Source organism: Mobula birostris, chromosome 3 (assembly GCF_030028105.1).
Source record: "Mobula birostris isolate sMobBir1 chromosome 3, sMobBir1.hap1, whole genome shotgun sequence".
Lineage (NCBI taxonomy): Eukaryota > Metazoa > Chordata > Chondrichthyes > Myliobatiformes > Myliobatidae > Mobula > Mobula birostris.
In genome coordinates this window covers 155,584,984-155,603,031 of record NC_092372.1, presented here as the reverse complement: position 1 = coordinate 155,603,031, position 18,048 = coordinate 155,584,984, and the positions used below count along the sequence as shown (strand labels likewise).

At 44.2% G+C, this 18,048-nt stretch overlaps 1 protein-coding gene across 3 annotated transcripts in view; it reads left to right on the top strand.

Annotated features, from left to right (window-relative positions):
- mocos (molybdenum cofactor sulfurase) overlaps window positions 1-18,048 on the top strand; it is a 122,510-nt gene that overhangs the window by 26,541 nt on the left and 77,921 nt on the right. For all 3 annotated transcript variants that reach the window (XM_072253532.1, XM_072253531.1, XM_072253533.1), the window contains exon 5: window positions 2,825-2,901. In XM_072253532.1, the coding sequence (XP_072109633.1) occupies window positions 2,825-2,901 (77 nt within the window). The remainder of the gene's footprint in view (window positions 1-2,824; window positions 2,902-18,048) is intronic.

Below are 18,048 nucleotides of genomic sequence, written 5' to 3'. Positions count from 1 at the left end.
GGAAAGGAAGCCCCTTTCTTTAAAAAAGGACATCTCCCTCGTCCTGGAATGAAAAGCCTCATCCTGAGAGCAGATGCAGTGGAGACGGAGGAATTGTGAGAAGGGGGTGGCATTTTTGCAAGAGACAGGGTGAAAAGAGGAATAGTCCAGATAGCTGTGAGAGTCAGTAGGCTTATAATAGTCATCAGTAGATAAGCTGTCTCCAGGGATGGAGACAGAAAGATCTAGAAAAGGGAGGGAGGTGTCGGAAATGGACCAAGTAAACTTGAGGGCAGGGTGGAAGTTGGAGGCAAAGGGATTGAACAAGTGGGGATAAAACAGTGTCGAGGTAGGCAGAAATGAGTTCGGTGGGGCAGGAGCAAGGTAGAGGTCTGGCATACTGACTTCTACCTTGCCGAGGCACAACGACAACTCGCAGATACCTCCTCTTATTTATCCCTCAATCGTGACCCCACTAAAGAGCACCAGGCCATTGTCTCCCACACCATCACCGACTTTATCCACTCAGGGGATCTCCCATCCACTGCTACCAACCTTATAGTTCCCACACCCCGCACTTCCCGTTTCTACCTCCTACCCAAGATCCACAAACCTGCCTGTCCTGGTAGACCTATTGTCTCACCTGCCCCACTGAACTCATTTCTGCATACCTCGACACTGTTTTATCCCCCCTTGTTCAAACCCTTCCCACCTATGTTCGTGACACTTCTCACGCTCTGAAACTTTTCGATGATTTTAAGTTCCCTGGCCCCCAGCGTTTTATTTTCCCCATGAATGTCCAGTCCCTATATACTTCCATCCCCCATCAGGAAGGTCTCAAAGCTCTCCGCTTCTTTTTGGATTTCAGACCTAACCAGTTCCCCTCTACCACCACTCTGCTCTGTCTAGCAGAATTAGTCCTTACTCTTAATAATTTCTCCTTTGGCTCCTCCCACTTCCTCCAAACTAAAGGTGTAGCTATGGGCACCCGTATGGGTCCTAGCTATGCCTGCCTTTTTGCTGGGTTTGTGGAACAGTCCATGTTCCAAACCTATACAGGTATCTGTCCCCACTTTTCCTTCGCTACATCGACGACTGCATTGGCGCTGCTTCCTGCACGCATGCTGAGCTCGTTGACTTCATTAACTTTGCCTCCAACTTTCAACCCCTGCCTCAAGTTTACCTGGTCCATTTCCAACACCTCCCTTCCCTTTCTAGATCTTTCTTGTCTCTGTCTCTGGAGACAGCTTATCTACTGATGTCTACTATAAGCCTACTGACCCTCACAGCTATCTGGACTATTCCTCTTCTCACCCTGTCTCTTGCAAAAATGCCATCCCCTTCTCTCAATTCCTCCTTCTATGCCGCACCTGATCTCAGGGCGAGGCTTTTCATTCCAGGACGAAGGAGATGTCCTCCTTTTTTAAAGAAAGGGGCTTCCCTTCCTCCACCATCAACTCTGCTCTCAAACGCATCTCCCCCATTTCACGCACATCCGCTCTCACTCCATCTTCCCACCACCCCACTAGGAATAAGGTTCCCTTGTCCTCACCTACCACCCCACCAGCCTCCGGGTCCAACATATTAATCTCCATAACTTCCGCCACCTGCAACGGGATCCCACCACTAAGCACATCTTTATCTCCTCCCCTCCCCCCCCCCCCCGCTTTCAGTAGGGATCGCTCCCTACGCAACTCCCTTGTCCATTCGTCCCCCCCCATCCCTCCCCACCAATCTCCCTCCTCGCACTTATCCTTGTAAGCGGAACAAGTGCTACACATGCCCTTACACTTCCTCCCTCACTGCCATTCAGGGCCCCAGACTGTCCTTCCAGGTGAGGCAACACTTCACCTGTGAGTCGGCTGGGGTGATATACTGTGTTCGGTGCTCCCGATGTGGCCTTCTATATATTGGTGAGACCCGACGCAGACTGGGAGATCGTTTCGCTGAACACTTGCACTCTGTCTGCCAGAGAAAGCAGGATCTCCCAGTGGCCACGCATTTTAATTCCACGTCCCATTCCCATTCTGATATGTCTATCCACGGCCTCCTCTACTGTAAAGATGAAGCCACACTCAGGTTGGAGGAACAACACCTTATATTCCGTCTGGGTAGCCTCCAACCTGATGGCATGAACATTGACTTCTCAAACTTACGCTAATGCCCCACCTCCCCCTCGTACCCATCCGTTATTTATTTATATACACACATTCTTTTTCTCACTCTCCTTTTTCTCCCTCTGTCCTCTCACTATACGCCTTGCCCATTCTCTGGGTTTTTTGCCCCCTCCCCCTTTTCTTTCTCCCTGGGCCTCCTGTCCCATGATCCTCTCATATCCTTTTGCCAATCACCTGTCCAGCTTTTGGCTCCATCCCTCCCCCTTCTGTCTTCTCCTATCATTTTGGATCTCCCCCCTCCCCCTCCCACTTTCAAATCTCTTACTAACTCTTCCTTCAGTTAGTCCTGACGAAGGGTCTCAGCCCGAAATGTCGACTGTACCTCTTCCTAGAGATGCTGCCTGGCCTGCTGCATTCACCAGCAACTTTTATGTGTGTTGCTTGGAACAAAGTTTATTTCCTATCATATAAATCTAATTATTCATAATTTCTTTTTCGTCCAAGGATTTGTAGAAATATGTCGAAATATGCTTTTTATGGGCACTGAATTGATTCTTCTGCAATCTCTTAAAACATATATCTGTGTTCCAAGCTGGCTAAGGAATAATCTGCATAAACAAGCAATAATTAATGTCAGTTTAATGCCATTGCAATCAGATTGCAGACAAATGCTGTGATTAATTTATTGAACCATTTGTGTGATTTTTAAAATATAATTTTCATTCCAGGTTTGAGGATGGCACAGTTTCATTCCTTGATATAATAGCTGTAAATCATGGATTTAATGCACTGGAAAAAATTACAGGTCAGTAATAATGTGTTACATTAACTTTTTAGTAATGCAATAAAAACTTTCTGTGGTAGAAGTGCACAAGTTGTTAAAGCTGCTAGTCAGGGTCATGGATCTGTTAATCTGTTTTCTCATTCACCATTCTGACAAAGGATCTTTGATCTAAAATATTAACTTTGTTTCTTTCTACACAGACCTGCCTGACCTGTTGAACATTTCTAGCATTTTCGTTTCTATTTCAGATCGGAATCAGGTTTAATATTACTGGCATATGTTGTGACATTGTTTTGCAGTAGCAGTACAGATTTTTAAAAAAAATGCTATAAATTACAATAATAAATAACTATAAAAATTAAATAAGTAGTGCAAAAGGAGATTTTTTTAAAAAAAGCTTACTGAGGTCATGTACATGGGTTCATTGTCCCTTCAGAAATCTGATGGCTGAAGGGGAAAAATCTGTCCCCAAAATGCTGGGTGTCTTCAGGCTTTATAGCAGCGGTCCCCAACCACCGGGCTGCAAAGCATGCGCTACCGGGCCACGAGGAAACGATATGTTGGCGATATGAGTCAGCTGCACCTTTCCTCATTCCCTGTTGCACCCACTGTTGAGCTTGAATGCGCGCGAGGTCATTATGCACGCGTCATCCATGTCAACTCCTCGAGCTTGCAAATGACTGCGGGCTGAAAAGCATATTTGACATAACATCTCTGCCGGCATTCTGGATCAAAGTTAAGGCTAAATATCTTGAGATAGCCACGAAAGTGCTGAAAACATTGCTTCCATTTCCAAGATATCTCTGCAATGAATGCAACGAAAACTAAATTGCGGAATAGAGTGGACACAAGGAACCCCCTTCGAGTATCGCTGTCTCCCATCACCCCTCGATAGGACCGTCTTGTTGCAGGAAAACAAGCCCAGGGCTCCCACTGATTCAGCGATATTGGTGTGTTGCAATGATTTTATATGTTCATACGGGGAAAATATGTGCTGTGTGTTTAATATCCAAATGTTACTTAAAATGTTATGATGCTATTGACTTATATAACCATATAACAATTACAGCACGGAAACAGGCGATCTCTGCCCTTCTAGTCCATGCTGAACGCTACTCTCACCTAGTCCCACCGACCTGCACTCAGGCCATAACCCTCCATTCCTTTCCTGTCGATATACCTATCGAATTTTTCTTTAAATGATAATATCGAACCTGCCTCTACCACTTCTACTGGAAGTTCGTTCAACACTTACTTCAAACTCCCCTGATAAATGACTTATCGCTATATTCATACGAAGAAAATATGCGCTGTATGTTTAATATTAAATTCGTTAGATAAACCCTTTTAGAAACGAAATTGAGTGTATTAGCCACTTACCAGTTTATAGCGTTCGTGGTTAACATTTCCCCCACCTGAACAGAATCGCCAAAGACGATTTGTTGCAAAAAAAAACGGCACGTACACCCATGCGCAAATCACACATGCGCACTGGTGCCCGCGCAAGGCTTCATGGTCATTGTAGTCTTTCTCGGGGTAAACCCAACGTATTTGACTGCTACTCTTGTTTGTTGGCAACCCTACCACCCCCCCCCCCCACCCCCCACCCCGGGTCGGCCAGTTCGTAAGAATATTGTCGATATGAAACCGGTCCACAGTGTGAAAAAGGTTGGGGACCCCTGCTTTATAGGACATTGATAACCAGCACCATCTAGTGGATGTCCATTTAGTGAGCCCATATCATCAATTTTAGATAACTGCACATTAAATTTAGTTGCATTTCAAGTTTGTTCTAGACAACATTAATTTTCAGAGCATAGACTTCATTTTGTGCATCTAAACCAATACTGATGAATCTAGTCCAATCTTTTATAGAATCTACCATGTATTTTTGCTTCTCAGTTAAGTCATTGCTTATGATAGAGAAACATGATTTTCACAGGATACTGAGATCTTCTTTAAACAAAATCTCAATTTTTAAAAACAACCATGTTAGCTGCATGATTCAGTTTAAAAAGATATCACAAAAGTACAAGAACCTAACAGCTATGGTATTGTAAGATTCCAGAAAACAGCAATTTGAATCTCAGCCAGACAATGAACTTTGCTTGAATGGTGGTTCTTGGTTTTGAAGTTTGAACTGTCTGATTGGGGAGGGTGGAGATAGATTGGCCAATCAGAGCAAGAGTCCAGTTTTCTCTGTTGAAGCAAAGGTCTCCAAGCAATCATTGGAGCTTCTTGTTTTGGAGGTTTCTATCAACAGAAAATCCTCCAAATTCAGTTGTGAGGCTTGTGTTTTTTTTCAACAGCTTATTTCTTGGCTGCAAATAGACAGCAGACGAGAAATAGCTTTCCATTAGGGTTTGTAAATGTATGAACAACGTGACTTAAACATTTTAAAAAGACGGCAGCGGATTCAGACACAGCGACCACGCAGTGTCCGAGTGTAATGGTTCATCCATGTCCTATGTGTCTTTGTTATGATCAGAAAATGCTGCTGGCTATTAAATATATTGTACATAGCAAGTCCACCTCACCAGTAAACTATTAGACTGTAGAGGAACTCTGCAACTTGGGGTTTACTGTGTATGCCATTTCCTGCTATAGACATCCATGGAAGATGCTTTGGAAAGCGGTGCACAAGAAAAGAAAGGAGGGGTAGGCGAACTGGGATCCGGGAGTGACTTTGGTTGAAGCCCTTTAGCCAACTCTTCTGTCATTCTTGCTGGCAAATATCCATTCTCTTGAACAAGTGAGAGTTGAGGAACGATTGCACACTCATTCTCACGGAATCTTAGCTTCATGACTCTATAGCCGAGCAACACACATCAAAGTTGCTGGTGAACGCAGCAGGCCAGGCAGCATCTCTAGGAAGAGGTACAGTCGACGTTTCGGGCTGAGACCCTTCATCAGGACTGCAGTCCTGACAAAGGGTCTCGGCCCGAAACGTCGACTGTACCTCTTCCTAGAGATGCTGCCTGGCCTGCTGCGTTCACCAGCAACTTTGATGTGTGTTGCTTGAATTTCCAGCATCTGCAGTATTCCTTGTGTTTGCGCCTCTATAGCCGATGTGGCCATCTGGCTGGAGCGTTTCAATGTGTTTCGGGCTGACAGGAATCCAGTGATCTCAGGCAGGAGATTTCTTGAATAAGAACTGTTGTGTGGACGCTTCAGCAGTGGCATCCCACCGTTCACGGACGACTGAGTTTATTTTTGTGAAATGCAGACAGTCTAATACGGGAGTCCCTAACCTTCTTTGCACTGCGGACCGGTTTAATATTGACAATATTCTTGCGGACCGGCCGACCCCGGGGGGTGGGGTGGGGGGTGCGGGTAGGGTTGCCAACGGACAAGAGTAGCAGTCAAATATGTTGTGTTTACCCAGAGAAAGACTACAATGACCATGAAGCCTTGCGCGGGCACCAGTGCGCATGCGTGACCTGCGCAGGCGTGTACCAGCCAATTTTTTTTCTGCAAATCGTTTTTGGCAATTCTGTTCGGGGGGGAGGGGTTAATCTCCACCGGAATATAGGTGATAAGTGGCTAATACACTCAATTTCGTTTCTGAAATGATTTATCTGATGAATTTAATATTAAACACACAGCGCATATTTCCTCGCATGAATTTTGCGATGTCAATTATCAGGGGAGCACAGGGGAGCTTGAAGTAAATGTTGAATGAACTTCCAGTAAAAGTGGTAGAGGCAGGTTTGATATTATCATTTAAAGAAAAATTGGACAGGAAAGGAATGGAGGGTTATGGGCTGAGTGCATGTCGGTGGAACTAGGTGAGAGTAGTGTTCGGCACGGACTAGAAGGGGCGAGATGGCCTGTTTCCGTGCTGTAATTGTTATATGGTTATATAAGTAAGTCAATAGCATCATAGCATTTTAAGTAACGTTTGGATATTAAACACACAGCACATATTTTCCCCGTATGAACATATAAAATCATTGCAACACACCAATATCGCTGAATCAATGGGAACCCTGGGCTTGTTTCCCTGCAACAAGACAGTCCTATCGAGGGGTGATGGGAGACAGTGATACTCGAAGGGGGTTCCTTATGTCCACTCTGTTCCGCACTTTAGTTTTCGTTGCATTCATTGCAGAAAACTGCTTCGCAGAAAAATGTTGGAAATGAAAGCAACGTTTTCAGTGTTTTCATGTCTATCTCAGGATATTTAGTCTTGACTTTGATCCAGATTGCCGGCAGAGATGTTATATCAAACATGCTTTTCAGCCCGCCGTCATTTGCAAGCTCGAGGAGTTGATCTCCTTCCCGCGCTGACATGGATGACGCGCGGGTGATGACCTCGCGTAAGTTCAAGCTCAACAGTGCGTGTCAGGGAATGAGGAAAGGTGCAGCTGCCTCATATCGCCAAATCATATCGTTTCCTCGTGGCCCGGTACCGGTCCGCAGCCCGGTGGTTAGGGACAGCTGGTCTAATATACCGAGGAAGTTCACTACAGTTGTGTTGGTGGCTGTATCTATCCCCCTCCCCCCCATTCTGCTAATGCTGGCAAGGCACTGCGTGAGCTCCACAGCACCATCGGTGACTTCCAAATCAAACACCCTGATGGTGTCTTCATTGTTGCTGGGGATTTTAACCATGCAAACCTAAAGATAGTCCTGCCTAAATTCCACCAGTATGTTATTTTGCTACCAGAGGTGAAAATACACTAGACCTGGTTTATACTAACACACCAGGTGCATACAAAGCATTTCCTCGACCCCAGATTGGGCTTTCAGATCACTTGTCTATAATGCTATTTCCAGCATGCAAGCTGTGATCAAATGGCCCAAACCAGTTCTAAAGGCCTGAGGGGATGATCTCAGCACGGCAAAACTGCTTTGAAAACACGAATGGAGAATGTTCAGGGAGGCCGCTACCTCCGGCAACCATGTTAACATCGAGGATTATGTGGATTCTGTGACCAGCTACACAGAGAAGTGTATTGAGGATGTTGCCATCACAAAACACATCCAGGTAAGAGCAAATCAGAAGCCATGACTCACTGCAGAGGCCTGTGCAAGGCTGAGGGATCATGATGCTGCCTTTAGATCAGGGGATGTGACTGCTCTCAGGGAAGCAAGAACTGTGCTTTCCCACTCCATCAGGAAGGTAAAACGGGAGCTTTCTCAGAGAATCTGCGGCCACTTCTGCGATACCAGGGACATAAGGCGAAAGTAGCAGGGAATTCAGAGGATTACAGAGTACAAGTGTACTCTGTGTGGCAGTGACCAGGATGCCTCACACCCTGACAGTCTGAGTGTCTTTTACACCCAGTTTGATGCACAAAACGAAGCGCTGGTGAGGAAGGCACCCCTCCCCCTCCAGGGGAGCAGACACTCTGTCTGGATGAAGCTGCGGTGAGGAAGACCCTGGCCAGAGTCAACGCACGCAAAGCTGCAGGGCCTGATAATATGCGCATCCCAGATAACTAAGGTGTTGACAGGTATATTCAACATGACTCTGGAACAGTCCACTGCCCCCTTGGTTTTCAAGGTAGCAGCCGCCAAAGAAGGTGACATAAAACTTGCCTAAATGACTATCGTACGATGGCATTCACATCAACCATTATGAAATGCTTTTGAAGTACATTAAAGCCTTACTTCCAGTTACATTGGACCCTTTCCAGTTTGCTCATCGCTTGAATCGATCTACTGACAATGCAGTAGGCTCTGCCCTCTACTCTGTTCTATCCCACCTGGAAAATGGGGTCTTGTATGCCAAGCTACTGTTTATAGACTTCAGTTTGGTTCAACACCATCATACCCAGAAAATGGTGGGGAAACTGTCCTCACTGGGTCTCAACATCCCCCTCTGCAAATGGATCGTGGACTTCTTAACAGATGGGCCACAGTCAGTCCGTGTAGGTAGCAATGTCTCTCGCTCCATTGTGCTGAGCATTGACATTCTCTCGGGCTGTGTGCTCAGCCCGCTGCTGTTCACACTACTAACACACGACTATCGCAGGATGTAGATCAAACCGTATCATTGTGTTTGCGGATTTCAGAACTGTGTCACAATGAACCGGAGTATAAAGAGGAAGTGGAGTGGTTGGTTGACTGGTGTGAGAAGAACAACCTAAGTTTGAACATGGAGAAGACCAAGGAAATTATTGTGGCCTTCGGGAAGGTGCAGATGAACTATCCCCATCTGTGAATACATGACTCCTCTGTAGAGAGTGTTAAGTGCACCAAGTTCTTGGGAGTTCACATTATGGATGACCTCACTTGGTCCCCTAATAGCATCTCCCCGAACTAAAAGGGACAGCAATGTCTCTACTTCCGAAGGAGATTGAGGAAAATAAGGCTCCCCCCCCCCACCTTAACTTCATTTTATAGGTGTGTTCTGACATCCCCATCATGAGCACTGCATACGTAGGGCCATTAGTATTATTAACAATCCTGCATCCTCCTTGACTCTCTACCATCAGGCAGGAGACTCCAATGGATGAAAACAAAAACAGTCAGTGTGGGAAACACTTCCCTCAGGCCATTAGGCTTCCGAACTCCCTATCACATCGAATTCAAAGTGTCACCGGTTAATCTATTCTGTACCTTGCAACATTTAATTTATGCTCTTTATTTATTTGTGTGTAATCCATCTGTGAATGTTATCCTTCCTTTCATAAGTTATTATGTGTGTTATGTATATCTCAGTGCTTTACACCCTGGTTAGGAGAAACGTTTTGTTTACAGGTACAGAGTTAAATGACAGTTAACTTGACTGGGCAGACTCAAGATGGTTCAAATATGTATTTTAAGATCTCATGTCCTTATAGGGACTTGTTTACAATTTTGAAATCTTTTACCTCATCACAGTTCAATTTTTCTGTTGTTTTATTTTACCCATCTTCCTGCTCAAGTTGGAACCTTACATCAGTGGTTCCTGAACTTTTTAAACAAAACGCCATATATTTACTGTCAGTAAAACATGTCCCGAGTTCTAATACAGGCTATCAACCCAAATCATCAGTTTCTTTTCCTGAATAGATGCTGTTTGAACTTCTGAGTTTCTCCAGCAATGTTCTTTTTTCCCCATTTGTAAATTTTTGTTGCCCTCACTGAAAGGGTCCTGCATCCTAAATTGGGAACCACCATCTTAAACAAAAGCTTTGTAGTTTTGATTCATTAAGCATTGTGATATCCGTAATTGACCTCATCCTCTATTAAAACAATCCTCACTATAAATTTGAGGACCAACATGTCAATTTCTGCCGAGGTATTTTGGACCCAACCCCCCCCCCCCCCCCCACTTCCCCAGGACTTGACATCAAACTTAACGATTCAGGAAACTGGGATGCACTCTCCTGTCTCCTGCTGTGTATCAGAACTGAACAGTTCTCATGTACGGCTACTCAACGGTCACCTGAGCTCAGTTGCTCTCTTACTCTTCCAGAGATGCTTCCTAACTTCATGGATAATTCCAGCAGATTCTGTTATTATTTCAGATCTGCCATTCTTTGTATTTCATAATTCTAGATGTTCTTCTCTCTGCTTTCTCTGTCATAATCCAGATCTCCTCCCCCCCCCCCCCCACACCCCTGCTTACAACACCTACAAGCAGATCAGCTGCAAGTAGCAGGCATTCTCCCTTTCTCTGCTGAAAGCACAACTACTTGTATTATCCAATGTCCTGGTCCCCATCTTATCCCTTCTTTCTCTGTACTTCTTCCTCTTCTCTGCGATTTTAAAACGTACTCCCTATCCTCGTTATATGCGAGGGATACGTTCCTCGAAGTTGACGCATCATGTGAATAATTATTTAAAGGGAGAAAATAGGGATGCGTTCCAGAGGGCTTCCTAAATATGTTTTATCTGTAACTTATTCACATTTTCATACTAATACGACATAAAAGCAGTACTACAAGACAACATTTGTATTATATTTAATCAATTTAAGGTAATAATCAATGTAATAAATCATAGAAAGTTAATATCCTCTGGTGTACAGTACTCACCAGCAGTGGCAGGTGTGTTCGCTCTGGGAGATGAGTGGTTGTTGTGGTGTTGGGCAGCTTTACATAGATAAGGTGGATGGTTGTGGTCGTCAGGATAATATCAAGCACAGCAAGGGGTGAAGGAAGACTCACAGAACTCTTAGAACTGCCGGCAGCAGAAGATTACAGCGGTTTGAATAAAGTGGTGGGGATTGTTTGCTTGGCAGCATTTTGTTTTTCAACATAAATTTGCTTGTAGGGAAGAAGGGTTGACGGCAGGGAATGACTGAAGTGCTGACTCCGTTCTAAACTTGGGTCTATGTCCATCGCCATTTGTGCCAAATGTTCTGACTTCCACCATTCCCTCACCATTGGTAAACTCCCGGGATTTTCAAAATCGTCTGTTGCTTACAGAATCTGAGAGAGAGTTCACTGTGAAAAAAAAATACATATGCCTTGAATGTGGATCACACCTTGGTTGAGTGGTTGAATCAGCGATGTTGTGTTAGGCAGCAGGAAACGCACTGTTATGTTAGGATGAATGCTGTCCAAATGTTTAGGATGGGCTGGTGCATTGTCAAGCAACAAAAGAACTTTAAAGGCAAGATTCTGTTCCTGGCAGTAGAGTCCCAGAGCTGTGTTACCTTCAGCTGATGCTGCGCTATTTATAATTTCCAACTTTTTTTTCAAGTGTTAAAGCGGTTGTCTGCCGCTTGGCTGACGGCCCAGGACATGACGTCAGACGCTTAGGAGGTATAGTTAAATATTTCAAGCACAAAATCACTGCACCGTAGGTAAAACCAACAAAAGTTTAAGATCGCGCATCCACATCTTGCCAAAACCAATGCGAGAGTGGCGGGAGTGAAATTGAGGCGCGCGCACCCGACTTGTATTGGCGGGAAAGCGGTGCTTCTCATCCCAACAGTGAGACTGTGAGGTGTGCGCACGTGACTTGTAATTGGCGGGAAGGCAGTGCTCCTCACTTAACTGTGAATTTTGGACGCATATAACGAGACGTTGGTAGAAATAGGTTCCTCGCATAACTGTGAATCCGCATAGTCTGAAGAGGCATATAACGAGGATAGGGTATACAAGTTTCTCTAACTTGTCCAATTTCTGACTAGGTAGTCGCCTGAACTGTTAACTCTTTTTCTTTCTCTTTAAATGCTGACAAGCTGGCTGAGTATTTCCAGTACTTTCTCTTTAATTGCTGATTTCCAGCATCTGTGGCATTTCTGGTTTTCTTCTGTTTCCTTGCCTGGAATAATCAGCACAGGCTATTTTTACAGGAATATCATGGGCAGTAAAGAAGTTTTCATATCAAATGGCAGTAAATATCACTGAGGATAACGGTCCAAACAACGAAAGATATTAGTTTAGCAGGATAGAAAAACTGAGGGAAAAAGTGGGAAAAATCTTTATCGCAACTCAACTGTTCAGGTTGCAAACTCTGAAATTCTTGTATCATCTCCTTCCCTTCTTTAAAATGGGATATTTTTGTTTAGCTATCTCACTGTTAATATTTAATTTGGTTTATTATTGTCACATACTGAAAGATAATAGAAAGCTTGATTTGCATTATCATCCATGCACATCAATTCAATACACAGTGCAGTGAGGTAGAACAAGGTTAAAAACAATAAGATATCATAGTCGTTAGTGTAACACTATTACAACGTTAACTGTAAGATCGGGGTTCAAATCCCGCTACTGTCTGTAAGGAGTTTGTATGTTCTCCCATGACTGTGGGACCTTGCTCTGGGTGCTCTAGTTTCCTCCCATATTCCAAAGATGTACAGTTAGTAAGTTGTGGGCACACCATGTTGGCGCCGGAAGTGTGGCGACATTTGTGGGCTGTCCAGCACCACCCTCTCTTATTTGATTTGCTGCAAATAATGCATTTCACTGTATGTTAGTCATAGTCATACTTTATTGATCCCGGGGGAAATTGGTTTTCGCTACGGTTGCACCATAAATAATAAATAGTAATAGAACCATAAATAGTTAAATAGTAATATGTAAATTATGCCAGTAAATTATGAAATATGTCTAGGACCAGCCTATTGGCTCAGGGTGTCTGACCCTCCAAGGGAAGAGTTGTAAAGTTTGATGGCCACAGGCAGGAATGACTTCCTATGACACTCTGTGCTGCATCTTGGTGGAATGAGTCTCTGGCTGAATGTACTCCTGTGCCCACCCAGTACATTATGTAGTGGATAGGAGACATTGACCAAGATGGCATGTAACTTAGACAGCATCCTCTTTTCAGACACCACCGTGAGAGAGTCCAGTTCCATCCCCACAACATCACTGGCCTTACGAATGAGTTTGTTGATTCTTTTGGTGTCTGCCACCCTCAGCCTGCTGCCCCAGCACACAACAGCAAACATGATCACACTGGCCACCACAGATTCGTAGAACATCCTCAGCATCGTCCGGCAGATGTTAAAGAACCTCAGTCTCCTCAGGAAATAGAGACGGCTCTGACCCTTCTTGTAGACAGCCTCAGTGTTCTTTGACCAGTCCAGTTTATTGTCAATTCATATCCCCAGGTATTTGTAATCCTCCACCATGTCCACACTGACCCCCTGGATGGAAACAGGGGTCACCGGTACCTTAGCTCTCCTCAGGTCTACCACCAGCTCCTTAGTCATTTTCACATTAAGCTGCAGATAATTCTGCTCACACCATGTGACAAAGTTTCCTACCGTAGCCCTGTACTCAGCCTCATCTCCCTTGCTGATGCATCCAACTATGGCAGAGTCAAAAGAGTCATGTTTCGATGTACATGTGATAAATATAGCTAATTTTGAAGTATTTAATCTTTAAAGTGTAACAGCTGCAGAGAAAGTGCAGTGAAGGTAAACAATAAGGTGCGAGATCATAACAAGGTGGATTGTAAGGTCAAGAGTCCATCTTACTATACTAGGGAACCATTTAATAGTCTTATAACAGCAGGGTAGCAGCTGCCTTTGGGCCGAGTGGTACATGCTTTTAGAGTTTCATATAGACAGAGTCCGTGAAAGAATTTATTGAGCTGTGCCCACGAGCAGTTTCTTTGGGTCATGGGGAGAGACGATACTGTACCAAGCCATGATCTATCCAGATAGGATGCATTGTACAGTGCATCGATTAAACATTGGTGAGGGTCATTGGGGACATTCAGATTTATTTAGCCTCCTAAGAAACTAGAGGCATTGGTAAAGCCACCTTAGCTGTGGTATCTATATGGTTGGATGAGGATAGGCTTTGGTTTTATTCACTCTTACGTACTTGAAACTTTCAACTCTCTCAACATCAATATCATTGATGTAGAGAGGAGTATGTGCATGTGACGGGGTCCTGAATTACCCCAGTGAACTGTGCTTTTGGAAAGAGAACACCGACATCTTGTTTTTGAGAGAGAGAGAGAGAGACAGAGAGACAAAGACTGCTTTGAGATGGTGTTATGAACCCCTAAGGTTCATATTTCATGTGGACTGTCACTTTAAGGTACGAGAAAGAACCGAGACTAACTTTTGGATTTCTGCTGAGTTCGGAGAGAGAGGGCACCGAGCAGCTCGTGGGTTGCTATGGTGACTAAGGGCGGCGTTATTTGATGGACAATCAATGTTATGGTTTCTCTGCAGCGTGTTTACATTTCTACAAGAACATGGCCTGCTAGTGCATTCTTACACAGAGAAAGGAGGGAGGAGTTATTTGAGAGTCAGTTGGTACTCAGTACGGTGAGATAAATAGAAGGTTGAGGATAGCCCTGCAACACATGATTTTGGACACTGAATGAGCTTTGTTGTACCCACAGAAAAAGTGGGTTTTGGAGGATCGATCAGGCAGATCGATCAGTGGCTCTCCCAGTGTGAAAACGGAGTGACCGGTGGGGAGTTGTTCGTGTGGACAACCCTCACCTGGGTTGATAGCTCCATCACAGAAGAGCTGGTCCCCATTGTTTTGGTCATAGTCGGTGACTTAAAGACGATTTTGGAGGACAACGGGAAGATAGAAGGCATCAGCTCACCTGAAGACTCAAATCTCAATCAATCAATCAATCTCTCTCTCTCCCCCTCCTCCCCCTCCTCCCCCTCCTCCCCCTCCTCCCCCTCCTCCCCCTCCTCCCCCTCCTCCCCCTCCTCCCCCTCCTCCCCCTCCTCCCCCACACATGAACTGAACTTTACTCATCATCGTAAGAGTGTATCTATTTACCCCAGACTTGAAGTTTGGTTTTCATATATATTCCACACTTACTTATATATAATCATTGCTAACCTGTTTGATTTATTTGCATTTAAATTACTGTATTTTGTAGTTACTAACAAATATTATTAAGTAATAGCAATACTGGACTCCAAAGTGTTTTCCATTTCTGCTGGTTCGTTAACCCGTCATGGGGTACATGACAGTGCATCACCCTGCTTCTTAAAATCAGCGAGCGGCTCTTTTGTTTTGCTGGCATTGAGGGCAAGGTTATTGTCATAATATCATGTTACTAAGTTACCTTCTGCCTATATTCCAACTCATTGTTATTTGAGATACGGCCCACGACAGTGGTATCATCTGCAGATTTATAGATGGAGTTGGAGCAGAATCTCGTTACAGTTCCTACAGTGGTGGCAAGTTATGTAAGTGGAAGTTGTTAGCTTTTTGAAAATATACAACCTTTATTGTAATGTATTTGGCAATTAATATGTGTATTATTTTCCATTGTGAACAGAAACTGGAACATGTTGGACATCATCAGTTCCAGGCTTAGACCAACTGATTCCCCAGGCCCAACGTAGCATTCATTCACGAAGATGCTATGGATTTCTGTATCTATAGATTCTGGAGCTCTGTCGGGTACTTCGCAGTTTCCAGATGATACGTTACTGGCTGGTTGGAAATATCAGTACTGAATGCAGTGGATAGCTGTATCCTCACTGGTTGGTTGCAGCACTTGTGTGATGCTTACTGATCTACCTGACCAGACTAATTTCTGCAGTCCAGAAATATACATTAGACTGAATATTGGGAAGAAGCATTGAAAATTACAGTAATGTTCAAGAATATCATTGCAATTACCCAAAGGGGCAGCCCTTTTTTACATGAAACTACAGATTGTGGACATTTTAGATATTTCTTGTCCATTCTTAATTACTCTTGAGAATGTAATACCGGAACTCCAGTTCCTCTTGTCAAGTTAAGATCATGGTGTCTTCAGTGGGGAGTTCAAACACTGGGAAAGGAATAATGTTACTTCGGCCAAGTTGGTGGTGCTTGTCCCTTACACCTTTTGCTTTTCTGAGTACAGAGATCACAGCTTTGGAAGGTGCTGTTGGAGTTGTCCTGGTAAATGCTGGAAGGCATTTCACAAGTGGTATGTGCTGCTGAGGAAGTGATTTAATTGGGGTAAACTGCTTTGTTTCAGATAATATTGACCTTTTCATAATCTCAGTTATCCAGACAAGTGGAGAATATTTCGTTAAGGTCCTGACTTCACCCTTGTAGATGCAGAAAGGCTTTGCTGAGTTGGTAAGCAAGTTATTTGCCATTGAATGTCCAGTGTCTGATTTGCTGTTGTAGACACAATATTTGCATGAATGGTCCAGTTAAATTCCTGGTTAGTGTTGTTATGGGAGATTCTGATAAATATTACTATTGAACATCAAGAATAGGTGGGTAGATTCTCGTTGGAGAAATGATCATTACCAGGCATTTATGTGGTGTGAATGGTATCTACCACCTGCAATCCGTGTCTAGGTTAATGCAGACATATGAACTGCTTAATATTCAGAGGACTTGTAAATTATATTGAATATTGTGTAATAAGTAAACCACTGACATTAAGGTGACAGGAAAGGTACGTCTGCCATTGACTTATTGTGGTGATAGGTAAATTGCAATTGGTCCAGGTCCTTGCTGAGGCAGGAGTTCAGTCTAGTCATGACCAACCTCTCAAAGCATGTTATCACTGTAGATGTGAGTGCTACCGGGCAACAGTCGTTAAGGCAGCTCACATTATTATTCTTGGGTACTGGTATAATTGTTGCCTTTTTGAAGTAAGTGGGAACTTCCGCCTGTAGCGGTCAGAGGTTGAAAATGTCCTTGAATACTCCAGCCAGTTGGTTGGCACAAGTTTTCCGAGCCTTACCAGGTTCTCCATCGGGATCTTCTGCCTTGTGAAGGTTCACCTTCTTTAAAGACAGCCTAACGTCGGCCTCTGAGACAGAGATCACAGGGTCATCAGGTGCAGCAGGGATCTTCACAGCTGTAGTTATGTTCTCTCTTTCAAAGCGGGCATAGAAGGCTTTGAGTTCATCTGGTAGTGACGCATCACTGCTGTTCATGCTATTGGGTTTTACTTTGTAGAAGTAATGTCTTGCAAACCCTGCCAGAGTTGTCGTACATCCAATGTCACCTCCAATGTCGTTCGAAATTGTCTCTGCCCTTGAAATAGCCCTCTGCAAATCATACCTGGTTTTCTGGTACAGGACTGGGTCGTCAGACATGAATGCTTCAGATCTAGCCTTCAGCAGCCGACGTACCTCCTGGTTCATCCACGGCTTTTGGTTTGGGAATGTACAATAAGTCTTTATAGGCACACACTCATCCACACAGGTTTTAATGAAGTCAGTAACAACTGCAGCATACTCATCCAGGTTCGAAGATGAATCCCTGAATACAGTCCAGTCCACTGATTCAAAGCAGTCCTGTAGGCGCTCCTGTGCTTCCCTTGTCCATTCCCCCTTGGTTCTCACTACTGGTGCTGCAGTCTTCAGTCTCCCCCTATACTCAGGGAGTAGAGGTACAGGTAGGTGATCAGACTTCCTGAAGTGAGGGCGTGGAATAGCACAATAGGCATTCTTGATGGTGGTGTAGCAATGGTCCAGTGTGTTGTTTCCTCTGGTATTGCAAGTGATCTGTTGATGGTTGTTGCTTGGTAACTTTTTTTTTCTGACTGGCCTGGTTAGAACCCTCCAAAACGATGGTGAAGGCATTAGGATGCGCTGTTTGGTGCATGTTGATCCCATTGCTCAGATCATCTAAAGCCTGACTGACATTGGCCTGAGGTGGAATGTATACTGCTACCAAAATGATCCTGGAAATCTCCCATGGTAGGTAAAAAGGACGGCATTTAACAGGTCTGGTGATCAGAATTGGGACAGCACTGGTATATTTGTTCACCAAGAAGAGTTGATCATGAGGCGTACTCCTCCACCTCTGCTTTTGAAAGACTCTATAAATC